The 27,224-nt window shown below is 39.8% G+C and overlaps 1 protein-coding gene across 1 annotated transcript in view; it reads right to left on the bottom strand.

The window, feature by feature from the left end:
* The window catches only part of UBTD2 (ubiquitin domain containing 2), a 61,557-nt gene extending 38,367 nt beyond the window's left edge, over nt 1-23,190 (bottom strand). Inside the window, exon 1 of the mRNA XM_030327605.2 lies at nt 23,065-23,190. Coding sequence (XP_030183465.1) covers nt 23,065-23,134 — 70 coding nt within the window. The 5' untranslated portion in view covers nt 23,135-23,190. The remainder of the gene's footprint in view (nt 1-23,064) is intronic.
* Nucleotides 23,191-27,224: the final 4,034 nt, after the last annotated feature.

Genomic DNA, 27,224 nt, shown 5'->3' with positions numbered 1-27,224 from the left:
CTAGTTAATCTCTTTATACACGCCTATCACATTTGCAAGCCTTCTGGTCTGAATAAATACAGGGCAAGGACCCTTATTTGGGGCTCTTGTCTTTTTCCTGGGGAAAAAAAAAAAAGAAGAAGAGAGGCACCTGGCTGGCTCAGTCAGCTGCATGTGACTCTTGATCTCGAGGGTTGTGAGTTTAAGCCCCACATTAAAAATTTTTCAAAAAAAAAAAAAAAAGAAGATGGCTCAACTGGTTAAGTGACTCTTGATTTCGGCTCAGGTCATGATTTCACAGTTTGTGAGTTCGAGCACTGCATCAGGCTCTGTGCTGACAGCACAGAAGCTGCTTGGGATTCTCTCTCTCTTTCAAAACAAATAAGTAAACTTAAAAAAAAAAAAAAAGAAAAAAAAAGTGTGTATCTAACTTAAACTTCAGAGGACAGAAATTTTGTTAGTAATATTGTTTTAAAGTTTATTTATTTTGTGAAAGAGTGAGAGAGAGGAACATGCTCCCAAGTGTGAGTGGGGGAGGGGCAGAGTGAGGGAGAGAATCCTAAACAGGGAACCGACGCAGAGCTGGATCCCACAAAGGGTGAAATCATGACATGAGCCAAAATCAAGAGTTGGATGCTTACTTGGCTTAACTGATTGAGACACCCAGGCACCTCTTTTGTTAGTAATTTTACCCTTAAGCTAAAGACATAAAGAACTGTAAACAATTCCAGTTGGTGGTTTTGCTTTTCACAATAAAATGAATTAGCAATTCCAAAAGTACATATTCTAAGATTGAGTAAATAAATAAATATATTGTGGAAACTGAGAGCCAAATTTTTCACTGTGAGAAATACAATTGTAAATCCAGGCAGGGGAATGCTAGATATCATTATGAACTCACTGTTTTTAATACATAAAAAGAGATGTGTGTTATACATACATATATGTCACTTATATTTAGGGATATATCTGTATCTATACCTATATATCTACATATTTATTATCTATCCTAACTCTTTTCACTGAGAGAATCTAGAAGCAATGCCACTCCAATAGTACCAAATACACCTGGAATCTAGATCCTGGCTTCCAAATATCATTCTCCACTAAAAGGAACCAGGGATCCCTGGCTGATTACAGGGCTGTGACAGGTAAAAATACAAGATGAGCCTGAAACATCTTGTTATACCAGAAAACAAATATACTAGCAAACAATACTAGAAAACAAATAGGTGCTTAACAAATAATCAAGCCATGTCAAAGGAAAAGAGGCCAGCTTGGAAGAGCTCCCACTGGCCAATATGGTACCATTTAAGCATCAAAATAAATGACAGTGGTAACAGATTATACCTCATGGAATAAAATAGAAAACCATTAGTACATTACTGTACTAATACAATAAGTAAATGAATGGAGGAGACGAGGGCTCTTTTTTACATTAAATTTAATAATTAAAAGAAGTGATGAAATTAGAAAAAAATCACCATTTGACAATCACCATAATTGTTTGAGACAAGAATTATCAATGGATGCTAAAACTAATACCTGTTTGATAACAAAATATTTACATATATTCAATCTTCCTACTAGATACTTTTTTTTCTCCCTACTAGATTATTATTTGTACAGGGAAAAAGTTAACTTTACAGTGAAGAAATATGGCTAGCACCAGAACGGATCAAAATCGACATCACCCATAATGGAAAAAGAGACATTATGTGACTCCTGACATCATGCACTAGGAAGGACACAATCTCTGTGGTATTACCTAATCATGAGGTATCCAAGCATGAGGAAACATCAGAAAATTCAAATTGATGGAACACTCTGCCTGTACATTTGAAATGTACATAACTGGCCTGTATGTACATTTCAAAATACCAAGGTCATGAAAGATAAAGTCTCCTAAACTGCTCCAGATTAAAGTAGACTAAAGAGATATGACAACCGAAACACAATGCATGATCCTGGGTGATTTTCTTTGAATACTAGGGAAGACAATGGTGAAACTGAATAAAGTCTACAGAGCAAATATTAACATGATATCAATATTAATGTCATGATTTTGATCATTATATTGTGGTTAAATAAGAGAATGTCCTTGCTCTTAGGAAATATATACTAAAGTATTTTTGGGTAAAAAGATTTCCTGTCTCCAACTTAATCATATGGTTAAAGAAAAGAAAAGTATTTACACACATATAGGTATATACAAATAAAGAATATTATAAACGACAAAATAACATTTAGGGAAATCTGGATGAAGGGTATACAGAATTTCTTCCTACCATTTTTGCAACTTTCTGTAAATATGAGATTATTTTTAAAATAAAGTAAAACAAACAAAAAAGATCTGTGACTCTGATAATCCCCTGGATACAGATTTGGATTGGGGAGAGCAACCATTGTATTAACCTAGATCTCAACAGGCCCCAAAGACCCAGGGCAATGTAAAGGTGCTGACTGTGTCTGGATGGAGTTAGACTCTTAGAGACTTTCCCTGACCAACTCAAATTCTTCAGGAATTTGCAGGAATGCTCCTGTATGCATTTAGAAGACCCTGCAGGAAATGACTCCTATCACTCTGTTACATCACGGTTAAAGAAGGTAGCAGTTTGCCACATAATGCTGCTTTTCTCAGAAACAGTAAGTCAACAGAGAATGATTACCATGGCCCAGCCACTGTGTAGAGTGCTATCCATATACTGTCCTACTGAATGTTCAACTCCAGTATAATCTCCATCTTAAAATGAGAAAACAAACTTAAAAGGTAAAATACCTAGGTGAGGAGGAGGAGAAGGGAGATGACAAAAATAAAATAAGTTTAATTGGATAGTTAAAGATTTAATGAAGCAGTATTTCTCTGACACACAATTAGAACATTGCCTAGCATATTAAAAAAAAAACAATACCTAAATGTCTGTTAAATTAATAAAAATAAAAAATCTCCCAAAGATCATCAAACTAATGGTACGGCTGGGACTCAACCCCAGATTGACTGACTCCAGGGTTCATATTCTTAAGCCACTAGGACTATACTACCTCATGGCTTTAAGAATTACTGGATTAATGTTCAACATGGCCCTAGACTTTCACCTACCCTCCCAAAGTGAACCCACATGATAATCAATCCATCTATAAGGTTGCAGGGCTCCATGAGGTTAAAGGTGTAAACCAGAGCTTAGGATGGCATAGCAAGTTGGCATGGATTTTAAGTGCCCAAACTATACACTATTTCCCAGACAGCACATACCAATTACCCAAAGCATGTTGGTGTCTGTCCCAGCCAGTGATCCATCAGACTCTATTCGGGGGGTGGGGGGAGGGTCTCCATTTTCAATCTGAAAAGTTTCCTTTGCTTGAGAAATTGTTGGGCAAAAATGTGGGTAAATGCACTTCACTTGAATTGTATTCATTTGCCAAGTCCTTTGGTTTTAAGTACAATCAAAGCCCGCTTAATTTTAAGAACAGGTAAGAATCAAAGAGTACATTCAACAGATCCACAGAACATAATGGGATTTTGGCTTGTCCAAGATTTTGCCACAAAATCTGTAAAGCGGAACCGGGACTCAATCATCAAATTCTCTACCTCTCCACCAAGTTATAAGAAAGTGATGGGTGATGGAAACAATCAAAGTAACAGGAAAACTACTAGAAACTGTATTGTCTTGGGGTTAGACTCATGGAAAGAGATAGATCTTGAATGTCACTTAATTATTTTAAATTGCATCTATAGCTATGTCCATTACAAAACTCTAAGCTTTACTTTTAGCTTATTTAACTGCACTGTTCAGAAGGATGTACTGTCCTAAGAAATACTGTATTCTCACAAACTGCCCACATAAACGCCTTGGGTAACTTGCCCAATTACAGCAGGGTATTCCCTTTGCTCTAGTTTATAGTGCATTTCCTCAGATTAAGTTGTGGGATGCGCATCTCGCACATCATTGTGGTGACTCTACAAAACAGACAGTGAGGTCAGGTCAATTTTAGAAAAAATACTGATAAACCCTCCCAAAATGAAAAGCTAACAATGACATTTCTGTTATATCCCAGAACATCATAAAGTCAAACTCTAGAAGTCATAACTGCTCTAGAAGCATAGCTGCAATGACTTTAAAAAGCACTTCACATTCCTCTGAATATACGACCTGATTTTTGTGCTTACTCTCCCTCTCTTTTATACATACAGCACACAACCTGAGCATGAAAGAATGTACACCAAAATATTTGTTAGGTGTTAAGATAAATGTGATTTACTTTTTCTTAAATAAACTTTTTTTTTTTAACTTTATTTTGAGAGAGCGTGCACATGCAGGGGAGGAGAGAGAGAGAGAGAGAGAGAGAGAGAGAGAGAGAGAGAGAATATCCCAAGCAGGCTCCTCACTGTCAGTGCAGAGCCTGATGCAGGGCTCGAAATTACAAACCACAACACCATGACCTGAGCCGAAGTCAGATGCTTAACTGACTCAGCCACCCAGGAGCCCCTTAAATACACTTTTTGACTTAAAAAAATTTTTTGCAAAGAGTGTTTTTTTTTTTAATGTTTATTTTAGAGAGGGAGGGAGAGAGAGAGCGCGCGCATGTGCGCGTGTTGGGGAGGGGCAAAGAGAGAGGGACACACAGAAACCTAAGCAGGCTCCAGGCTCTGAACTGTCGGCACACAGCCTGATGCGGGGCTCAAACTCACAAACTGTGAGATCATGACCTGAGCTGAAGTCAGATGCTTAACCGATTGAGCCACCCAGGCGCCCCACAAAGAGTTCTTAAAAAGTTTTTTAAATAACCATAAATATATACAGTAAGAAAAAATTAGTCCTAAACAAGTCGTCCTGTAAAACATGAGAAGACTATATATAAGAATAAATATACCAAAAGAGTACATACATATTTTTTTACGTGTATATATATTTTATGTATATTATATATAATGTGTGTGTGCATGTGCACACATGCGTGCAAAAACTTCAATTACTCTTTCTTACCTAGAAAGCAAAGTGATCCAGGTTTGATTTCGTTTAGTAACGTTTTAAGTAGCTTTTAGACTGTATCAGGAGTAAATGCAAAGATATCATTAGTCAATACTTTCCAACTCATTAAAATTGTATAACATTTTCCCTCAAGACTTCGGTACAAAAATAACTTGCCAACGTGTTTTATACCACCTATTATTAAATAAGAACTATTTTTCAATGGAAACTGAATTTTATTCTACATCTTAATTTTCTTTAATCTCCCTTGGATGTTTCATCTGAGAACTTGTTTTTCTTCCCTCTTTAATAAATGTTGGAACTGGAGTGCCTGGGTGGCTCAGTCGGTTAAGCGTCCGACTTCAGCTCAGATCATGATCTCACAGTTTGTGAGTTCAAGCCCCACATCAGGCTCTGTGCTGACAGCTAAGAGCCTGGAGCCTGTTTCGAATTCTGTGTCTCCCTGTCTCTCTGCTCCTTCCCCGCTCATGCTCTGTCTCTCTCTCTCTTTCAAAAATAAATAAAAACATTAAAAAAATAATAAGAAAATAATAATAAAATAAACGGTGGAAGTTTGGGGTGCCTGGGTGACTCAGTCGGTTGAGCATCCGACTTCAGCTCAGGTCATGAATGATCTCACGGTTCGTGAGTTCAGGCCCCGCATCAGGCTCTGTGCTGACAGCTTGGAGCCTGGAGCCTGCTTCAGATTCTGTGTGTGTCTCTTTCTGCTCCTCCCCCACTCACGCTCTGTCTCTCTCTATCTCAAAAACGAATAAACATTAAAAAAAATTTTTTTTAGTAAATGAATGTGGAACTTCTCACACTTTTCGTATTTAGGCTTTTAGTATTCATCCTTATTCTAAACTGAAAAACCTACCTTTACCATTCAAATGTAGTTCTGTCCCTGTTTATCATTCCCTTCTTAAAATGCTTAAGGATCAATTGTTCCAGAAAAAAAAGTTAAATGTTTTTCAGTCATTTGTTTGCCCTAGGCAGTTACATTATAATTTCTAGTCAGTATATTTAGTGTTGGTATATAGAAAATAAAAATACAAGCCAAGAACCTATTTTCAACCCCATGACAGATCCAGTGCAAAAAGATACTCTCCTTCTTGCTTCCAAGGGTATATTACATTTCATTCAATAACAGATAAGCAACTCTCCCCATTCTCAGAGCTCTTGTTACAGGCTGAAGTGTCTTATTCAATGTTCATTCCAGAGTACTAGGTATCATTTTATTGTTTCTCAAGTTCCTTTTCATTATGTCCTATTTATATGTAGTAGCACACATCTCAATTTTTCACTTCAAAATTATGAGACTTTATAAACTACTCTGAGTCATTTAGGAAGACACAGCTACCCACAACATGATGCAACCATCACAAACTCGGAGAAGCAAAAGCCAAATTCACAGAAGGGTGTGTTCAATAGGTCCCGTGTGTTAATTTTTGGCAATACATCAATGATTAAAGGTCCAAAGGCTTTTTAATCGTCAAGTTAAAATTCTTATTTTCAGGGTAACTGAAGTTCAAGGCAGAAATGTATTGAGGACTGCCAGAAAAAGCACAAGCTACTATAATGAAACTACATTATGGGACCAACATAGTTTTCACCTCCTCCTTCAGAGCAAGACATAGTCAGGAGATGGATGGTCTCTGTTCCTTTTCTCAGCTATAAAACTAGAAGATAGTTCCAATGATTCATATGCTGACATTTTAAGTACAAACACTAATTCACTTCTGGGTTCCAATCCCCATCCTTTAACTGCTGGATATACCAATTAGAAAGAACTTTCATGTAACCTCCTTCAACTCACCCCTTGGAGTGATCACCACTTTAGGATCTGAGACCGATTTTCTAATACTTCTATACTAAGGGTAATTTCAGAGGACAGGCCTAGAAAAACTTTATTAAGCTTTCTTCAGATTAGACAAATCCTTCTTTTCTTGAACTTTAAGAAACTCAAGGAAACTTGTTCCCCCACACAGTTCAACTGCGAAGTTCAAGGTCAAGTTTGAGTAAACTGAGTTTTAAGCTGAAAACATTCAATCTAGGTTAGGAGGCAGAGGTAAAAGTGCAAAAGATAAGCAAGTAAAAGGGCACAAAAGATGAACAAGACTAACACTTTTTTCCATTTCACCAGTTTTAGATAACTAACATCTTAGTTCAAATTTTCTATCTTGTGAAAAGCAAGATAATTTATTGACTAAGATCAAAGGCAACTATCTACCTCATTTTTTACTGCTGTCATCTCCATTTTGAATACAAGAGTGAACATGAGAGTCCTTAAGAAACACATTCCATTAACTTCAACTATGCTTATTGCCACAAAGGAAAAACACACACACTTCTGCAGCAAGGAAAGAAAAGTCCACCCAAACCCCTCACCATCTGTGGAGAGGATATGGAGTTACAAAACAGAAAATGGAGCTTACAGTTTGGGATACTCGTTTTATTCCTTATTCGAAACATCTCTGTGCTTCAGTTTCCTCCCCTGTGAACCAGCGATATTAACATCATCTTTCCTTAAAGTCAAAGGGTCCTTGTAAGAATCAAGAAAATGTGAAGATTTATTTTTAAACCAAAAACTACAACAAAGGAAAAGATTATGTATTGCAATTATGGCTCTTCTCACATATTAATTATACTTGTGAACCTTAAACAATCGTAAAGCCATTACTCTGAATTACTTCAAGCTCTCATTCAACAAGTATTTCTTACGTATATGTTACTTACAAGCCACTGTGCTAGGCCCTGTTGAAACAGTATGTACGCTCAGTTTGTCATATTGGTATACTCAATGTGTTTGCTGTGCAAATAACAGGGAGATTTTGATATGTAAAAACAGGATGAAAAGTGCAAAATATATTTGCATTACTAAATTATCTCATAACACAAGGCATGCGTTAAAGAGCTACATGTTATAATATTGTATTTGTGTAACTAATTTCCTCCCAAACACAAAGCTCCTTATACTTTTTACATGGAGGAGTGTGGGTTAGACCCCCAAAGTGAAATTTGTGTTTAGTAAAATACTTCAAAGATCAGTTTCATCCTACAACTTGTCCTCAGACTTTGCCCTCCTCTAACATCCCCTAAAATGTCTGCTGAAAAAAACCCACCGAATGAATAAACAAAAACCCCTAAATTCAGAAAATTCATAAAGAGTGTCTTTATTATTCCCTGTTAATAGAATACTTTATAGGCTATATGTGAAAACTAGGTTTCTGCTGCATTCAATGTAAACACAAATTCAGCTCAAGGACAGCCTAACAATTCTACTGGGCTGGGTGGGCTATAAATATAATTAACTCTTTTCATATGCAAAGCAATTCAAATCATCACTAGGTTTGCTAAGGATGACAGGGGAAAATAACAAAAATACACACAAAATAAGCAGGGAGACCTTAACAAGCAAATTAGATCACTGCCTCCTTCAGTTGGGCAAGTAAGTATTTATCCCAGAGTTAATTATGGTGAGGAGTCTCTATAAGACAATGGGCTTTCATACAACTAAGGAACTAGTAATAAAATAATTTCATCCAAAAATCAAATTAAATAACTAAAGCCAAGTAGTAAACTTTTCATTCTCCAAGTGATAAAACAGTCATAATTATCCATTTATTATTTCAGAGCTTATAATATTGTGAGGCAAGTAAGAAATAAACAAGTAAACAAATAATTTCTAAAAGCAATTAAAAAAATGAGGAAGGGCCATGCTATTTTTAAGAACTTAATAAAAAAGCATTTCATAGCAAATATTTACTATGTAAATAAATACTAAGTGAAAAGGTCAAAGGCCTTGAAAAGGAAAGAAAATCCAAGCCTTGCTCACTAGATGCGAAGATCTTTCTTTCATTGACATTCCTTCTTTGTTTTATCTCAATATAGTCCACTCTTTATAAGCCAAGTCTGACTAACATATATGACAGACATCAGACCTCACCTACTAGGTCCCTCTCAGCATCATCTCATTCTGGTTCTTCCTTCATAAGCCACAGTCAAATCTTTCAAACGCAAGATCTCATTTATCAACCCCATTTCCATTAAGCACTTCCTGCCTGAACTTCCAAAGTTTTCTTTTTTTTTTAATGTTTATGTATTTATTTTGAAAGGGGGGGGAGGGGCAGAGTGGGAGAGAGAGAATCCCAAGCAGGCTCTGCACTGCCGGCACGGAGCCTGACACAGGGCTTGATCCTACGGATCCATGAGATCATGACCTGAGCCAAAATCAACAGTCAGACGCTTAACCGACTAATCCACCCAGACACCCCTGAAACTCCAAAGTTTAAACATAATACAAGCATGCCTGAATTGTAGACAAAGAGCTGAAATATTTGACACCCAAGAGAGAAAGGAGAAAAGTGAAGCTGTGTCAGACAGAGAGAAGAGTAGGCCTAATAGTGCCAAGCTTCAAATGGGCTGAGAGGTAAAGTTCATGTCTTAAATAATGAAACGGCTTCACTTACAGAGTACATTATGAAGCCAAAAGTTGCTCCAGAAGAAAGAGACCACCCGTGGGCATGTTTTAATTCCTGGCAAAGGCAAGTCAAATGCAGGCAGTAAACAAACTTCCAGATCTAAAACCAGACTGCAATTAGTGATATAGGCACAAGTTACCACTGCATTGATTCCCTTCACTATCTCTTTTTTAAGTAAGCTCTATGCCCAACGTGGGATTTGAACTCATGACCCCAAGATCAAACGCACAACCCCAAGATCAAGAGTTGCATGCTCTACCAAGCCAACCAGGCCCCCCCATCTTCGCTATTTTTAATGTGTTACCTTTCTTTTGTTTGCTCTTAAAGTTTTATACTTAATTCATATAGTTTTCATAATTACTTTTTCAGTAATTATGTGAAATTATGTGTTAAAGATTTTTCCTAGAATCTAATCAACTAATTTTAAAAACTGGTTCCAAAGAACTCAAGGAAACAAAACAGTTGCTTCAGAGTTCTACAAACATGATTCAAATTATATGTAAAATATGTTACTTTTTAAGAATCATAATAACAAGACCCCACACATCAAATGTTAAATTTCAAACATACAGACCATCATGAAACATGTTCATCATGAAACTAATCATGGTGACATTGGAATAATGCTTCTCTTACTTTCTCCATGCACATATGAAACTTAGGGAACTTCTTGAAATGGGTCATTGATTGGGAAATCAAGAGCTCTGCACGGTGCCTTTCGTTTAATACAGGCACACACATGTCCACTCATGTAACAATGTACCACTGAACACACTAATATGGTACTGTGCAGGTTTGGGCCCCATTAAATGTCACAGCAAGTTTAGATATACCTGCTCAGCATATTCTCTCATGACAAAAAGTAACTCAACAATGCTTAATGAAAATATAACATAAGTCACAATACTGGAAGACATAATGTTGAAGTTTTGAGTACAGTTGATAGTGATTCAAACTTCAAAAAAAAAACCTATAGAACTTTATGAGACTCTAATTTTTTTTAGTGACTGTACAATCAAAATAAAAGAAAATGAAATGCTGAGGCTGATACTTTAGTATTCAATGTAAGGTATACCTAAAAAAAGGAGATTCAACTGTTAAAAAAGTTTGAGTATACTGATCTCATCCAACAAACATGCTCATTTTATAGATAAGAAAAAAACAAGAAATGGGGAAGTCAAGTGACTTAAGGTCATATTAGATATAGAGAGACAGAGGTGGAACTGGAACTTTTCATTACGCTATATGGTTCTAGTTAACAAAGAGCTCTTGTTCTAGAATTAAATAAGTCTTCTATTAGTGGAATTTTACTTTCTCCCTAACACCATTATAAAGTCAAAAATGTATGTCACGCAACAGTTAACTGAGTCTAAGGTATTATGAAACTTCAAGTATTATGAAGTCTGTACCAGGCCAATGCAGCTTACATCCCGAGAAGATAAGTAATGTCGAAAAATAACCATAATAGGGGCACCTGGGTGGCTTAGTCCATTAAGCGTCCGACCTCAGCTTAGGTCATGATCTCACGGCTTGTGAGTTTGAGCCCCGTGTCCGGCTCTGTGCTGACAGCCTGGAGCCTGCTTCACATTCTGTGTCTCCATCTCTCTCTGCCCCTCTGCCACTTGTGCTCTCTTTCTCTCTCTGATATAAATAAACATTAAAAAAATTAAAAAAAAACATGATAGAACCTTTTTATAAAAATGAGAGAAAGGAGGGGAGCCTGGGTGGCTCAGTTGGTTAAGTGGCTGACTTCAGCTCAGGTCATGATCTCATAGTTTGCGAGTTTGAGCCCTGCATCAGGCTCTGTGCTGACAGTTCAGAGCCTGCAGCCTGCTTCGGATTCTGTCTCCCCCTCTCCCTCTGCCCTCCCCCACTCACACTTTGAAAGAAAGGAATGTAGATACAAAGGGTACAAACTTTGTTATAAAAAGAATAAACTCTGAGAATCTAATAATGTACAGCAGAGTGACTATAGTTAATAATAGGGTACTGTAGACTTGCAGGCTGACAGTAGATCTTAAGCTTGTTTCTGGGTGGGAAAATGAAAATAAGGTTCAGATTTATTCAGTAATCAAAGATTATCCCAGTGTTGGAAGTTAGGAGAAAAGAACTGGGAAAAGTTTGGATTTTGGATCCAGGATAGCCTAGGAAATAATCACATTCTGTTAGTATTAGATCTACCAAATTTTCAGTTTAAAGAAAATACAGAGGCTAGAGAAATACACTAAATGACAATCAGACAAACCCAGAATGTGATACATTCTATAATACTCTTCAAAAAGTCAATGTCATAGGGAAGAAAAGGGGAGAAGCTGTTCTAGATTTTAAAAAATTAAATACAAAAACAAATGCAATGTCTCAATGCTGAATAGATCTTAATTTGAAAAAAATAGCTATAAAAGGCATTTTGGGACAATTGGTGGACTGTGATTATGGACTTGATCTTAGGGAATAATCTTCTTAGGAGTGATAATGGTATTTACATGTTGAAGTGTCATGATGTCTATACTCTCAGTTAAGCAAATACACACACATACACACACACACTGTTTAATCTAAGTGATGGATATTCAAATGTTTATTATATTAATTTTTTCAATATGCTTGAAAACTGTCATTAAAAATATTTTAAAAAAGAATTAAGATATAATCTTGACAAAGATGATCTAATCCATTCTCTTCTTTCAACAATGTAAGAAACGGAGCCCAAAGCACCACAGATAATGCAGGCCTTTTCAAGAGATTAAAACTCAGGCAGGTCTGCAGAATCTTAGTGTAAATTCTTTCCATGTGCCAGAAACCTAGGACCAGAGACAAAAACTGATGTGGGACAAACATATACATACACGTACATATAAAAAAGGTGGTTTTTTTTTAAGTTTATTTATTTATTAATAATCTCTACACCCAGCGTGGGGCTGGAACTCACGACCTCAAGATCAAGAGCCACACGCTCTTCTGAGTGGGTGAGCCAGGCACCCCATGTGCATGCAAAAAAGTGAAACACATTTCTGATGTTTGATATGTGACAATATGATTAAAATTACAAAAGAATAAAAATACGCTAAAGATTGTAACACCTTGCTACATCAGAATTTTGTATCAAATAACCTCAGAATGCAGCATTAAATGGGAATTAGCACACAAAAAATCCACTTAAATACCATCACCTATATATTGTCTCGCAACTGGTCTATTAATTGTGGCAACTGTGCCTTCCTAAAATCTGACAACATACCTTAATAACTTCATATTTCACCTACCCCTCCACAAGCTTCTTGCCAGTCCGCCAAAATGCCAGGTTTTCTCATATTGCTATACAAATAATTTCCTCTGCCTTCTACTTTGTCTCCATCTACTCCTCTTTCAAGACCAACTACTTATATCCCCTCTTCAGTGAAGCTTTCTGACCCTGCTCCCCACTATTCTCTGAACTTCCATAATACTTTTTCCATTGCTGTAGAGGTTTAAAAAAAAATTTTTTTTAATGTTTATTTTTAAAGGAGAGAGAAAGAAAAAAAAAAGAAAAGAAAAAAGAGGGAAGGGCAGATGGGGTGGGGGGAAAAAAAATAAAGGAGAGAGAAACAGGGAATGTGCAGGGGAGGGACAGAGAGAGAGGGAGACACAGAATCCAAAGTGGGCTCCAGGTCTGAGCCGTCAGCACAGAGCCCCACACGGGGCTCAAACTCCCAAGCTGTGAGATCATGACCCGAGCGGAAGTCGGACGCTTAACCGACTGAGCCACCCAGGAGCCCCACTGTAGAGGCTTTTAAAACTTTTCCTAATTAAATGTATGATTCCTCTACTCAACCATAGGCTACTTGATATCAGAGAGCAGGCCTTATTTATATGGTTAGCTATAAGCACTGGCAGCTAGAAATAATGGAGGCTGGCTATTTTTAAAAGTTTCAGTTTAAAAAAATAAGATGTTTGCCCTGAGTTGAAAGTGATAGTTTATCATGAAGCATAACCAAGTGATCTGGACTATCTGTTATTCTGCCCCTTTGATACTCTTGTCACATAGTCCACAAGCACGGAAATGATCTGAACTGATGCAAAGAGGCCTGCCCTAGCTCATACCTATGAGCCAATCATGATACATGCAAAAAATTATCTGAAGGGTTTTGAGGACTTCATGAGAAAAGTCCACAAGTCACTACATTAGTCAAGTCTTGATATATCAAGACCTCACTCACACTCAAGTAAAATTCACTTAAAATGACTTTCACACATTAGGATGTTTTTGTTTAGACATCTAACTTGAACAGAAATTCCATTTCTGAAAACAGAGCAATAATGGAAATGCCTAAAAGTTTTACTGCAAACACGCAAAAAACGGCATTACAACACTCAATGCATACTCAGCAATATTTAACCTCTCAGCTCAATATATGGAATATATTCAAAAACAAATTTGATTGTTGCTGACTGCAAAAGTGGCTGATGCAAGGCGAATACATGCTGATTGTTCTCGGCCAACACACATGCATCTTTAAGTACATACGCGTTAGTAAAGTCTCAACCTATGGTCCTTGAACTACCAGTGAATCATGAGGAGCTTGCTGGTAGCCTAGTATGCCCGATAAGCAGAAGCAGAAAGCTGGGTAGGGATGGTGAGGGGCGGCGGGAAGAATCAGGTGCAATGGTCCACCAAATGAAGATAAACCATTCAGGTGGTCTGCAGTAAGGAAAAATGAGAGAATCACTAAATCAACAAATTGATCATCATGCCCAATTAATATGATTATGTTGTTTAACGAAATCAATCTAATGCTTTCTTGCAAAAAGAGAAGAATGTGTCTGGGTCAAAAGCCACAAGAGAGATAACTAATTCATAAACACAATGGCAAAAGTTCCTCACTACAAGAGAGTAACACTCAATAATCATTCCTATTAGAAGACTCACCTAAGTATAGTACCACTAGCAGGTGCTGCCAAAGCTCTGCATTTGCAGTAAGAAAATCAGATTTTAAAATAGGGGTGCCTGGGGGCGCCTGGGTGGCGCAGTCGGTTAAGCGTCCGACTTCAGCCAGGTCACGATCTCGCGGTCCGGGAGTTCGAGCCCCGCGTCAGGCTCTGGGCTGATGGCTTGGAGCCTGGAGCCTGTTTCCAATTCTGTGTCTCCCTCTCTCTCTGCCCCTCCCCCGTTCATGCTCTGTCTCTCTCTGTCCCAAAAATAAATAAACGTTGGAAAAAAAAAAAAAATAGGGGTGCCTGAATGGCTCACTGAGTTGAGCGTCCAACTCTTGATTTCGGCTCAGGTCATGATCCCACAGTTGTGGGCTGACAGCATGTTGACTGCTTGAGACACTCACACTCTCTCTCCCTCTCTCTCTCTCTCTCTCTCTCTCCCCCTCCCCCCATTGCATTTGCTTGTGCTCTTTCACTCTCTCAAAATAAATAATAAACTAAAACAAAAATGTTTAAACAAAAAAACAGGGGCTCCTGGCTGGCTCAGTTGGAAAAGCATGCAACTCTTGATCTAAGGGTTGTGAGTTCAAGCCCCATGTTGGGTGTAGAGATTACTTAAAAAATAAAATCGTAAAAAAAAAAAAAAAAAGTAAAATCCATCTATTAAAATTTCTCCATAAGAGAGGTGTTACAGGGGCACCCAGGTGGCTCAGTTGGTTGAGCATCTGACTTCGGCTCAGATCATGATCTCGCAATTCATGAGTTCCAGCCCTGCATCGGGCTCTGTGCTGACAGCTCGGAGCCTGGAGCCTACTTCAGATTCTGTGTCTCCCTCTCTCTCTGCCCCATCCCCACTCATGCTCTGTCTCTCTCTGTCTTAAAAATAAATAAAACATTAAAAAAAAATTTCTTAAAGAGAGGTGTTACAGACTAGGATCATCAAAAATCAGAATGAAGATTCTTACCATTTCTAATGGCATAAAGATTCTACCCATAGTATATAGCACTAGCAACTGATTTTTTTTTTAATGTTTATTTTTGAGAGAGAGAGAGAGAGAGAGAGAGAGAGAGAGAGTGAGCAGGCTCTAGGCAGAGAGAGGGAGACACAGAATCGAAGCAGGCTCTAGGCTCTGAGCTGTCAGCACAGAGCCCGATGTGGAGCTCGAACCCACAAACTCTGAGATCATGACGTGAGCCCAAGTCGGACACTTAACCAACTGAGCCACCCAAGCGCCCCCTAGCAACTGATTCCTAAATAAAATCAGAGATGAAAAAAACCCAGGCCATTTACTATCCATAGCAAGAATCTTTAAAAATGCCATTCCAACATAAAGTCCAAGATAATCTTGACTGGGAAAAAATGTCAACCTTTTATTTGCTAGAAAACTGAAAACAAAATTGGACTAGCCAGGGATATAATATCCCATGTCTATTTTTAATAAAAACTTGAGTGCTTAAATCTCTTTCCAAAGAGGATTCAGCTTTCCCCACATCTCAGTATTTTCCAACTGTAGCATCCCCGACCTAAATTTTGTTCTCATACCTACAGCCTTCCTACCCAGAGTTCCCCTGGATTTCCAACACACACCTTCTTGCTGCCTATTTTCCTTTTGGTCTTCCCCCACAGCTATACTCATTCTGGTAAAATCAAGCACCCTCTGCTTTATATCCAGTAAATGCCTCCTATTTTGTAGTATGTCTTTCTCCAACTGGCATAAAATTTTATGCATCCTACTCATAAAGCCACAGAGCTACCAGCCCAGAAAATAGGAAAAATTTTTACTTCAACTGTCACACTAAGGAGAAGGGCAGCCTAATCATCAGCCCTCCTCATGCTCAGTTCTACTTCATTTTTAATTATAGACCCAGTCCTAAGAGTAGAAGTGTAAGAAAATTCAATCAGCAAACTAATTAGATGATGTGTAGAATATATGGGACATTGAAAATACATAAGATAGAGATATGAATGATATTCTTGGTGAAAAAAAAAAAACCAGTGTTTTGTAGAGAAATGTGTTTGTTCTGAAGTATATCAACCTCAAAAGGCCTACTGGTATATTCTGGGGCTGGATGCCCAAGAAGTCTACCTTGAGTCTGGATGTGAGTAATACACTACAGGTAGAATTTCTGCAAACACCACACTAGAATGAGAAGTTAACAAAATAAATTATTTTCTGAAATTGTAAGAATGGTCAGGTCCATCTTCTGTGAAATTTTCATGACTCAGTTCTTAGTACTTTCTTCTTCTTTTCACTTACTTATAGCAGTCATTTACTTTTACACCTTCAGTCAACCTCCCCCAAAGACTCCAAAATCCACATTCCTAATCCTGAATAAGAGTTCCATATCTAAACATCTGCACCACCCTACATGACGTCCCAACTTAAAAATTCTTGTGTCAACTAAACCTTGGCATACTGAAAGGCAAATTATAGCTTGCCCCAGATAGCTCTTTCTTATTCCCCAAAACCTGCCAAGCCACCTCAATATTCATGGTCACCCAGATTCACAAACATGGGTTTACAGATCTTCCCTGACTTAGGACGAGGTTACATTCCAATAAACCTATCGTAAATTGAAATCATCATAAATTGAAAATGCATTTAATACAACTAACCTACAGAACATCATAGTTTAGCCTAGCCTACCTTAAATGTGCTCAGAACACTTACATTAGCCCACAGTTGGGCAAAATCATCTAACACAAAGCCTAATACCACATAATTTGTCGAATACTATACTGAAGGTGAGAAACAAAATGGTAAGAGTATCCATTGCTTACCCTCATGATCCTGACCACGTAGCTGACTGGGAGCTGCAGGTTGCTGCCTCTGCCCAGCATCTCGAGAGAGTATCACATCACCTATCATCAGCCATGGAAAAAAAACTAAATTCAAACTCTCAAGTATGGTTTCTACTGAATGTGTATGTATCAAGTTGCACCACTGTAAAATTGTGAAATTGAAAAATCCTAAATTGAGCCATCATAAGTCGGGGACTGTCTGTATTTTACTTTCTTTTCTATACCCCTTTATCCAATATAGTCCCAATTCATGCCATTTTTTTCCTAATGGATTCCTTGCTCTAATCTCTTCCCACTGTAAGCAATCCTGTACAGTGCTTCTCAAACTTCAATATGCAGAGGAACCATTTGAGAATCTAGTTACAATGAAGATTCTGATTTACTAGGTCTGGGGGCGGGCCTGAGATTTTGCACTTCTAACATACTCCCAGGTTACAGCAAAACTGCTGGTAGCGGGACCACCTTTGAGCAGCTCAGATCACTATTTTCTTTCATTCCCTCAGCACTTGCGCAGTTTATCCTATAGTATATTTATCTGTTTACCAGTGTTTTACAGTTGTTTCATGTGTGCATATTTTATTATGCTTTCCTAAAAAAGGATTCTGACATACTCAAGAAATAAGATCATGATTCCTTTTTTGGAACAACAGCAACCAACCCAATGTTGGGCATATTGTGGGTTTTCAATGCCTTTTGATTGTGAAATGCTTCTACGGAAAATGTAACAATCATCTCTTGATTAAGAAGTCGAAGTAGGTTTATGGATTACTTTTGTCAACTTTTTAAAAACCATTTCACTACTAATCAACCTTTTCACCACATAAGACAGAAAATAAACTTCAAATAGTTTTCTATTCATAGTTAAGAAAGCAAATGTTAGTTAAGTTAGACTTATGAATTACCGGTTAAAGATTTATTCTTTCTCCATCAGTGAAGGATTAGTTAAATATACATTTAAAACAAAAACCAGAAGCCCAGGCAACAAAAGAAAAAATAAATTTGACTTCATTAAAATTAAAAACTTTTATGCATCAAAGGACACTACCAAGAGAGAGTAAAGATGGGGTACCTGGCTAGCTCAGTTGGTAGAGCATGGGATTCTTGACCTCTTTATATATTGACCTATATATTCTGTATATTCTTTATATATAGAATATATAAAGGCCTCCCACAACACAACAACAAAAAACCCCAAAACAACCCAATTAAAAAACAGGCAAAGGACTTAAACAGACATTTCTCCAAAGAAGATAAACAAACGTCCAAGAAGCACTTTAATTAAAAGATGCTCAACATCACTAGTCATTAGGGAAATGCAAACCAAAACCACAGTGAGATACCCATAACAAGGGCTATTAATTTTAAAAATGGGAAATAACAAGTGTTGATGAAGATATGGAGAAACTGAAACCCTTGTATGTTGCTGGTAGGAATGAAAAATGATGCAGCCACTGTGGTAAAGTTTGGCAGTTCCTCAAAAAAGTAAACCATTTAACCTAGCAACTCCACACCTAGGTATATTATATCCAAAAGAACCAAAAACAGGGACTCAAACAGCTCTTTGTACACCAAAGGTCATAGCCACGTTATTCACAATAGCCAAAAAGTGGACACAGCCCAAATGTCTGTGTAGAAGAATGGATAAACAAAATGTGGTATATACATACAATGGAGTATTACTGAGCCATAAAAAGGATGAGGTACTGATACTTGCTACCACAGGATTAACCTGAAGACATTATGCAAAGTGAAATATATCAGAAAGAAAAGGACAAATACTGTATGATTCTACTTATGTGAAATATCTAGACTTGGTAAATTCACAGAGAAAAAACTTAGATTTAGAAGTTAACGGGTTGGGAGAGGGGAGAAGAAATACTCCTTAATGATCTAGAGTTTCTGTTTGAAGAGATGAAAAATTATAGAAATACATAGTTTCTAAAACTATGGGGGGATGGTGAATGTAATTAATGCCACTAAATTGTACACTTAAAAATGGTTAAAATGGCAAATTTTATATGTATTTTGTCACAAATTTAAAAATGAAACTAGAAAAAAAGAGAAACTAGCATTTTTTATCACAGCACTGAGTTCAAGTTCTGCCTGCCATTTATAAACAATGTAATGTTAAGCAACTTAATTTCTCTCAGGTTCAATCCATCCATAAAATGAAATATTATCCACCTTCCAGAGTTATTGAAGACTAAATGAGAAAACCAAATCACTGAGCACAACATCTGTTACATAATAAATACTGGATAAATGGTAGTTATTATTCAAAAACCACTGTTACTCAAGTAGGTGTCTATAAGGCTGCTATAAATGGATACCCAAAAGAATTCCATGATATTCTCAAGACATTATGAAATAAAGAAATGAATGGCCAGCAGTCAGTTATCCTGCTGTAAACCTGGAAACTTGTGACCACCGAGGGTTAGTCCCCTTGGGATATCACTGACTATGCAAAACAAAAGATACAGCCAGAAAGTGAGAACCCACTTTCTACATCGAGTTCATTAAAGAGGTGAACAAAATAATAGTTGGCTGTCTTCAACTAATTTCACTTTACTGTTTTTTCCCCACATACTTATTTTTAAAAATCATGAGATTTCATTCCTTAGCCAATGCCATGGACTACATAAAGCCTTGTCTAGAGGTCCTGAGTTCCAACCCCAGCATCACAATGTCACATCATAATAAGGCAGACAACTATACAGAACATGCTGTCTAAAAAATGTTCTAGGAACATGGAAGCCTGAAGTGAATTGCTAAATAATCTTGTATAATGTATATACTATACTTGTCTTGATGAAAATTAGGCTTTTAAAAAATGATCAAACTAGCTGAAACTCAGAAACTGAATTCTAGGCAAGATATGCCAGAGGAAGATACTACAAATGATTCCAAAATAACATATAACACAAATCTTATAATGTGGATTAAGCAATTTCCATATTCTACAGTCTTTTGCAAAAATTTCTCAAATTCCTTCAAAGTACATCCCTTAGTAAGCAAGTTTTTTTCCTATATGCAATTACTTGCATGCACAAGAGACTTAGATCCAGAGGGAAAGAGAAAGTACAGTATCTCAAATGGCCAAAAAGATTTTTAAAAGTCATTTTTTACTAAGGTTACCTGATATTCAAGAGTCAAACCAATCTAGGGGCACCTATGTGGCTCAGTCGGTTGGGCGTCTGACTCTTGATTTCAGCTCAGGTTATGATCTCAAGGTTGTGAGATCGAGTGCTCAGTGTGGAGTCCACTTAGGATTCTCTCTCCCTCCCTCTACCCTCCCCAATTCACACACTCTTTAAAAAAAAAAAAAAAAAAGGTCAAACCAATCTAAAATGGTGAGACTTGAAAACAATGTGAATGTAAAACTGTCATGAAAAATTACTTCATGTTGATAAAAGAATTTTTCATAACACAAATGTCCAGGTGAAAACTACAAACCATCAATTTATGTTTGAAAAGCAAAGGATCTGTGCCAACACCCTTAGGAAAAATACTCTTTCCCTTCTCAACAAAAACCTACTATAATAAGTAAAAACTATTTAATGTGTTAACCTAAAACACTCACCTGAGCTAATTCGTTTAAACCGCAATTAACTTTTAACTATCGTGACAATAATGAAGAACAAAGTCTTCTATAATTAAATTCCAAAAACAATCCTTTTATCTCACGCAGCCCCTTCCTCTACTTCTTCCACTCGTTACATGAGGCCCATACTTTCTCTTCAGAAGAAAAGTAAGAGGTTTTGTGGTTGGTGTTCCTTTTTTCTAAATTTTACTTTAGAAAGTTATATAGCGCAGCTTAAGGTCCAGAGATCTCAGTTCTCAAAGAAACTAATAGTATGGTTATCTAACTAGACACTACTGGTAATAAATTACCAAAAGCTAAGACTTCATGCTTTTAAAGGCCCGTGCTAATAATGCCTGGCTGGTCCTAAGTCACATTACCAAAAGGTTTTCAATAAATTGGTTCAAATTCATTACCAAGAAGAGAAAAATGTTTATTAAAAATTTTAAATGAGTGTAAAACAAATTAGATTTAACTGAAACTAAACACTACCAGGGTGGCCTGGCTGGCACAGTCAGTAGAGCACGTGACTCTTGATCTCGGGGTTGTGAATTTGAGCCCCACATGGGTTGCAGAGATTACTTAAAAAAAAATAATTTTTTTTAAGTTTATTTATTTTGAGAGAGAGAATGCAAGAGGGTAGGGGCAGAAAGGGAGCGGGGAGAAAGAATTCCAAGCAGGCTCCACGCTGTCGGAGCAGGGCCCAATGCAGGGCTTGATCCCACAAACGGAGATCATGACCCTAGATGAAACCAAGAGTCAGACGCCTAACCAGCTGAGCCACTGAGGCATCCCAAATTTAAAATCTTAAAACAAACAAACAAAAACCCACTATTTATAGCACATACTAGTGTATTTTGGTACCACTAATGATCACTTCAATTGCAGGAAGAAATCATTTTGACCCCCAATTTGACCTTAACCCAGGGCTGTTTTAAATCATGCGCTTTTAATCTTCTGCTTCGTCCTCACTGGGGATCTCAGTTAATGTGCCACCAAAACACAATGCTACGATTTGAAATGCACTATTAAGTAGTGTTTTCATGGACAATTTTTTTTCACCACACACTTCAATGAACCCTCAAACTATTCGTCCAGGATTTAATCATACAAGAAACCCACAGATTTTAATCAAGTGGCATGGCAAAATATCACGTAATTCAGGAAATTTATCAGCTAAATGTTAGTGTACACAGTTTACAGATGGAGCTCCAGGGACTGGGCGAGCAATTGGTCCAAAAAGCTAGCAAAAGAAAAAGTTGTAAACCCTCTCATCGCCCCCCCCCCCCAAACGATTTAGTTTAGGAACTTATAAATACGTCTTACATTCTGAGACATCTAACAGAAGGTTGGAACGGAACCAGCACTGTCATCTTTGCTATTCCTAGCTGCTTCTTCTTTAACTACAACATTCTGCCCTCTACACAAGCTACAGAGCGGCCTCAGCCAAAGGTCATTTAAGCAAAGGTAGAATTGTGTTGTTACACTGTTATACTACAATGCCGATTGAACTAAAAAGCTCTCCTCCGCCAGCTGCTATTTACAATAAATTAGAAGTGCGTTCCGTGTTCGAAAACTTTTAAAGCACTGGGCTAAGTCGGACTCCTGCATTTGTACTTTTACTCTACATATTTTCCTTTACGTAAGGCGGATAGGAATTCAACTAGCCCACCCCGACAGCAAACTGGCCCAACACCCGCAAGCCGTAGCAAGAAGCCACGTTTTCCTCGGGCGGACGGTTTCCCCACCCCTCCTTAAAATAATGCGTGTGGCCACTCGAGACTTCCCCAGCCAAGCTCCAGAAACTTGCAGGTTTAAATGGCCAAATTGGAACCAACCAGGGCAGCTGTCATCTGAAACTCAGGAAAGCTGAGACCAGCCAACTCTGCCGAACGAGGAAGGGTGCGGAGAGATGTGGCGGGGCCCGTCGGAGGGAATGCATTAAGCTCCCCTCCCCAACCCCCCATCAATTCGCTTTTCCGCAACCCCAGCGCCGCCATCCTGTTCCTGAATAATTAAACGGGCTGGAGAGGGGGTGAGGTGGCCAAGAAAGGCAGTTTCTGGTCCGAGTTTCCCGAGCCGAGGCGGTGGGGTCGAGAGGCCGAGGGCTACATCCCCGGCGGGCGAAGGACTTTCCTCAGGGGCCGGCAGGGCAAGGGGCGACCCCGCGGCCGGCGGGGCGGCCGGAAGCGGAGCGCGGGGAGTGACGTGGAGGAGGGGATGACAAAGGGGCTCAGGGGCCCCGGCCGCGCGGCCCGCGGGCCCGCAGGGGCCGGGACAGGTGGCCGGGCCTGGCCGGGAACAATGGGGGGCCGAGGCTGCCCCCTGGCGCTCACCTACCTCCGGTGCCCTCCGAGTTCTCGTTGAGGCTGCCCGAGGAGTCGTGCTGGGCGCCCACACACCCGCCCATGGGGGCCCCCGGCGCCTCGTCCGCCACCTCCGGGCGCTCGTCCGGCCCGCCGCCGCCGCCGCCTCAGCCTCCTCAAGAGCCGCCGCCGCCACCGAGTCCCGGACAGGCGCGCCGCTCCGCTCGCCCGCCGCGGCCCAGCCTCCGCCCCCCTCGCCGCTCCACCCACCGCCTTGGCTCGGCCCCTTCCTCCGCGCCCACTTCTACCTCAGCCCCCGGGCCGCCCGCCCGGCAGGCCTGGCCCGCGTGCCGCCCTCGCCTCCGGCTCGGCCCCGCCAGGCCAGGGCCGGCCCATCCCGGGAGGGCCGCAGCGCCCGCCTCTCCCGCTCACTGCCCCGCACACCCGCGTCCAGGCGAGCCCCGCGCCGGCGCCGCCAGTCCGCCAGGCCCCATCGGCCCCCGCCCCGCGGCGCCGCCCTCCGCACCCGCGGCCTGGGCTCAACCGGGCCCGCCCGGAACGGCCGGCGGGGGCGGGGCCGCGGGAGGCCGCGCGCTGATTGGCTGCGGGAGGGGCCGCGAGCCGAGGGCTGGGGCGGTGGGGAGGGGAGGGGAAGGGAGGGGAGGGGAGCTCCGAGCTGGAGGAGCGGAGGCGAACTGCGGATCCGTCCGGGGAAGAGGCAGGGAAAGGAGGCGTGGAGGAAGGATGGGGAAAGAAGAGAAGAAAAGGAGAGAGAAGGGAGAGGCAGCAGGAAAGGAGGAACAAAAGTGAGAAAGGAGATGTAGAGAGGGGCGAAATCGAGTTTCTGGCTGCTCCTCGGGCGTCAGCTTTCTCTTTCTCTGGGAAGCGAGTCAGAGGGGGCACAGAGAAGTAATAGAAGCCTCGTAGGCGGAAACGGGGCTGGTTCCCAAATAACTGGCGAAGGTGGGTGGGGGGTTCTTGGCCGAAGGCTGAGGTTCCAGCACCTTTGGGATTTGTGTAGAATTCAGTGGATTGGTACGCCGAGTCTGGGCTTCCCCTTGCCTGCACCGCTCCCACGAGACCCCCCCCCCCAAATCACTGTGCCCCATTATTAGACGTAGAAGCGGTCATTGTGGTTGCAAGCTGGACTCAGATTACAGAGGCGAGGCATTCCGTGTAGGAGAGATAAGCGCTGACCGTAGTTCTGAGGGCGTGGGTTCATTTCATCTCCACGGGATTGATTATTCAGACACAATGCTACTCCTTTTAGGTATTTACATCGCCTTTAGAACAAAGTGAAGTATTAAAAAAAATTAAATACCCAGCTTTTTCGAAACCAGAATTTGGTACATGGACCACGCCCAACATTCTTGGCGGTCGCTATCCTAATCTAAGCCAAATTGTTAATGGTCCCTTCAGAATTGTGTTTTGCTATGATGCCTTAAAATTTTTTATCAGTCTGCTTGGGCCTTTTTAAAGCTTATTTCTGCCCAAGCTGTTTTAACTATCTGCTCCATTTTTATATCAGACTTTCTTTTTTTAACATCTTGGGTCGGCTTTTGCTTAGCATTAAAAAAAAAAATTGTTTTTTTAAGTGAAATACCTAAGAAAAAGACTCTCTGCAGTTTGGAATTTGCATTTAAACATATTTTCATACACTGCTGGTGGGAGTGTAAATTGGTTTAATCTTTTTGCAAATTAATTTGGAAACGAGGATCAAGAACCTTAAAAATGTTCATACCCTTTGACTTGGGATTATCCCACACATGGGTATCTAGCTCACAGAAATAGTCCAAAATGCAAAGACAGATTTCTGTCCTTGTATTCATTTGATAATCAGATAAAAATGAGGGTTTGACAAACAAAACCCTATACTTACATAAAAGCACAGAAATGTGAGAAATAGAAATCTGTTATATTAAATTTATACTGACAAATCAGTATTGTTCTGGGTAGTCATGAAAATTCAGAAGAGCTTATATACAATCATGTTTTTATGAGTTTTCAGAGGTTGCTCTGACATTCAGGTACTGTGTCACAAAGCCTTCTATCTGATCATTACTAGCTGAGTATTCACATTGGTAGACAGACATCACTTCATCACTTCCCTGAAGGAGAGAAGCTGCATGATGAATATCTTCAAAAGGATTGCTTTGTCCTGAATTTTGCTTTAGAAATGGCAGAAACCAAGACTTCCACAATGTCTATTAAACGGATAATAGGCACCCAAATGATGAGTGTTTCTGATGAGCACTGAGGAGTTACCCTAGGAAGAGAGAGCCATGCCATTGAGAGATTTTCAGTTGTGGGTGTTCCCCTCCTTGCCTTTATCTTAAAGCAGAATCATGAGTTTCAAGGAGACAGAGTAATGTGGCAGTTAAGGGCCACAGCTTTGCTATCAACTTCCTAGGTTGGAATCTGGCTTCCATTCTGTACTAGCTGTATGACCTTAAATTTCTACATAGCTCAATTTCCCCACCTGTAAAACTGGGCCAATAACAATGCTCTAAACTCTGTGGGGGCTCTTTATTAACTGTCCTCTACTTCATGTCTAGCATCACCTATTTAAACTTACTGCATGGCTCAATCCACTTAAGACCTTCTTTAGAAACAGGGCCTTCTTTGTGTGTCTATGTGTATGTGTGTGTGTGCTTCTCTTTTTATATAACATTTTATTGAGCTCTATTTCATATACCCTATATTTCACCAGTTTAAGGTGTATAATTCAAATGGGTACAGCCACTATGGACAACAGTATGGAGGTTCCTCAAAAAATTAAAAATAGAACTACCATCAGATCCAACAATTCCACTTCTGGGTATTTACCCAAAAAAAATAAAACACTAGCTCAAAAAGATGTACGCACCCCCATGTTTATTGCAGCATTATTTATAATAGCCAAGACATGGAAACAACCCAAGTGTCCATCAGTAGATAAATGGATAAAGAAAATGTGATACACACACACACACACACACACACACACACACACACACACACACATTCACACAGTGGAATATTATCCAGCCATAAAAAAAAAAGAAAGAAATCTTGGGGTACCTGAGTGGCTCAGTTGGTTGAGTGTCTGGCTTCGGCTCAGGTCATGGTCTCACAGTTGATGGGTTTGGCCCCACATCGGGCTCTCTGCTGTCAGTGCAGAACTCTCTTCAGATCCTCTGTCTCCCTTTCTCTCTGCCCCTCCCAGACTCATGCACACACGCACTCTTTCTCTCTCTCAAAAATAAACTTAAAAAAAAAATCTTTAAAAAAAGGGGCGCCTGGGTGGCTCAGTTGGTTAAGCGTCCAACTTCGGCTCAGGTCATGATCTTGTGGTTGGTGAGTTCGAGCCCCATGTCAGGCTCTGTGCTGACACCTTGGAGCCTGGAACCTGCTTCAGATACTGTGTCTCCCTCTCTCTCCGCCCCTGCTTGCACTTGTCTTTCTGTCTCTCAAAAACAAATAAACGTTGGGGCGCCTGGGTGGCGCAGTCGGTTAAGCGTCCGACTTCAGCCAGGTCACGATCTCGCGGTCCGTGAGTTCGAGCCCCGCGTCGGGCTCTGGGCTGACGGCTCAGAGCCTGGAGCCTGTTTCCGATTCTGTGTCTCCCTCTCTCTCTGCCCCTCCCCAATTCATGCTCTGTCTCTCTCTGTCCCAAAAATAAATAAAAACGTTGAAAAAAAAATTTGAAAAAAAAAACAAATAAACGTTAAAAAGATTTTTTTTCCAGTTTCTGTGTCTCCCTTGCTCTCTGCCCCTCCCCCCCTCAAAAATAAACATAAAAAATTTTGTTTAATCTTTAAAAAAAAAAGAAGAATGAAATCTTGCCATTTGTGACAACATGGATGGCCCCTGAGGGCATTATGCTAAGTGAAATGAGTCAGAGAAAGAGAAATACCTATGATCTCACTTATATGTGGAATTTAAAACAACAATGAAAACAAAGCCAGTCCAAGCTCATCAATGCACAGACAGATTGGTTATTGCCAGAGGTGGGGCGCCCCCCCCCCCGCGAGTGGCGGCAGAAGAATGAGTGAAAGGGTAAAAATGCACAAACTTCTAGTTATGAAATAAATAAGTCACAGAGATATAACGTCCGGCATGGTGACTATAGTTAATACTGTATTGCATGTTGCTAAGGGATTAAATCTTGAAAGTTCTCATCACAAGAAAAAAATTTTATAACCATGGATAGTG

Source organism: Lynx canadensis, chromosome A1, assembly GCF_007474595.2.
Source record: "Lynx canadensis isolate LIC74 chromosome A1, mLynCan4.pri.v2, whole genome shotgun sequence".
NCBI classification, from domain to species: Eukaryota; Metazoa; Chordata; class Mammalia; order Carnivora; family Felidae; genus Lynx; species Lynx canadensis.
Note: the sequence above shows the minus strand (reverse complement) of the source record. Positions and strands in the feature narration are given on the sequence as shown.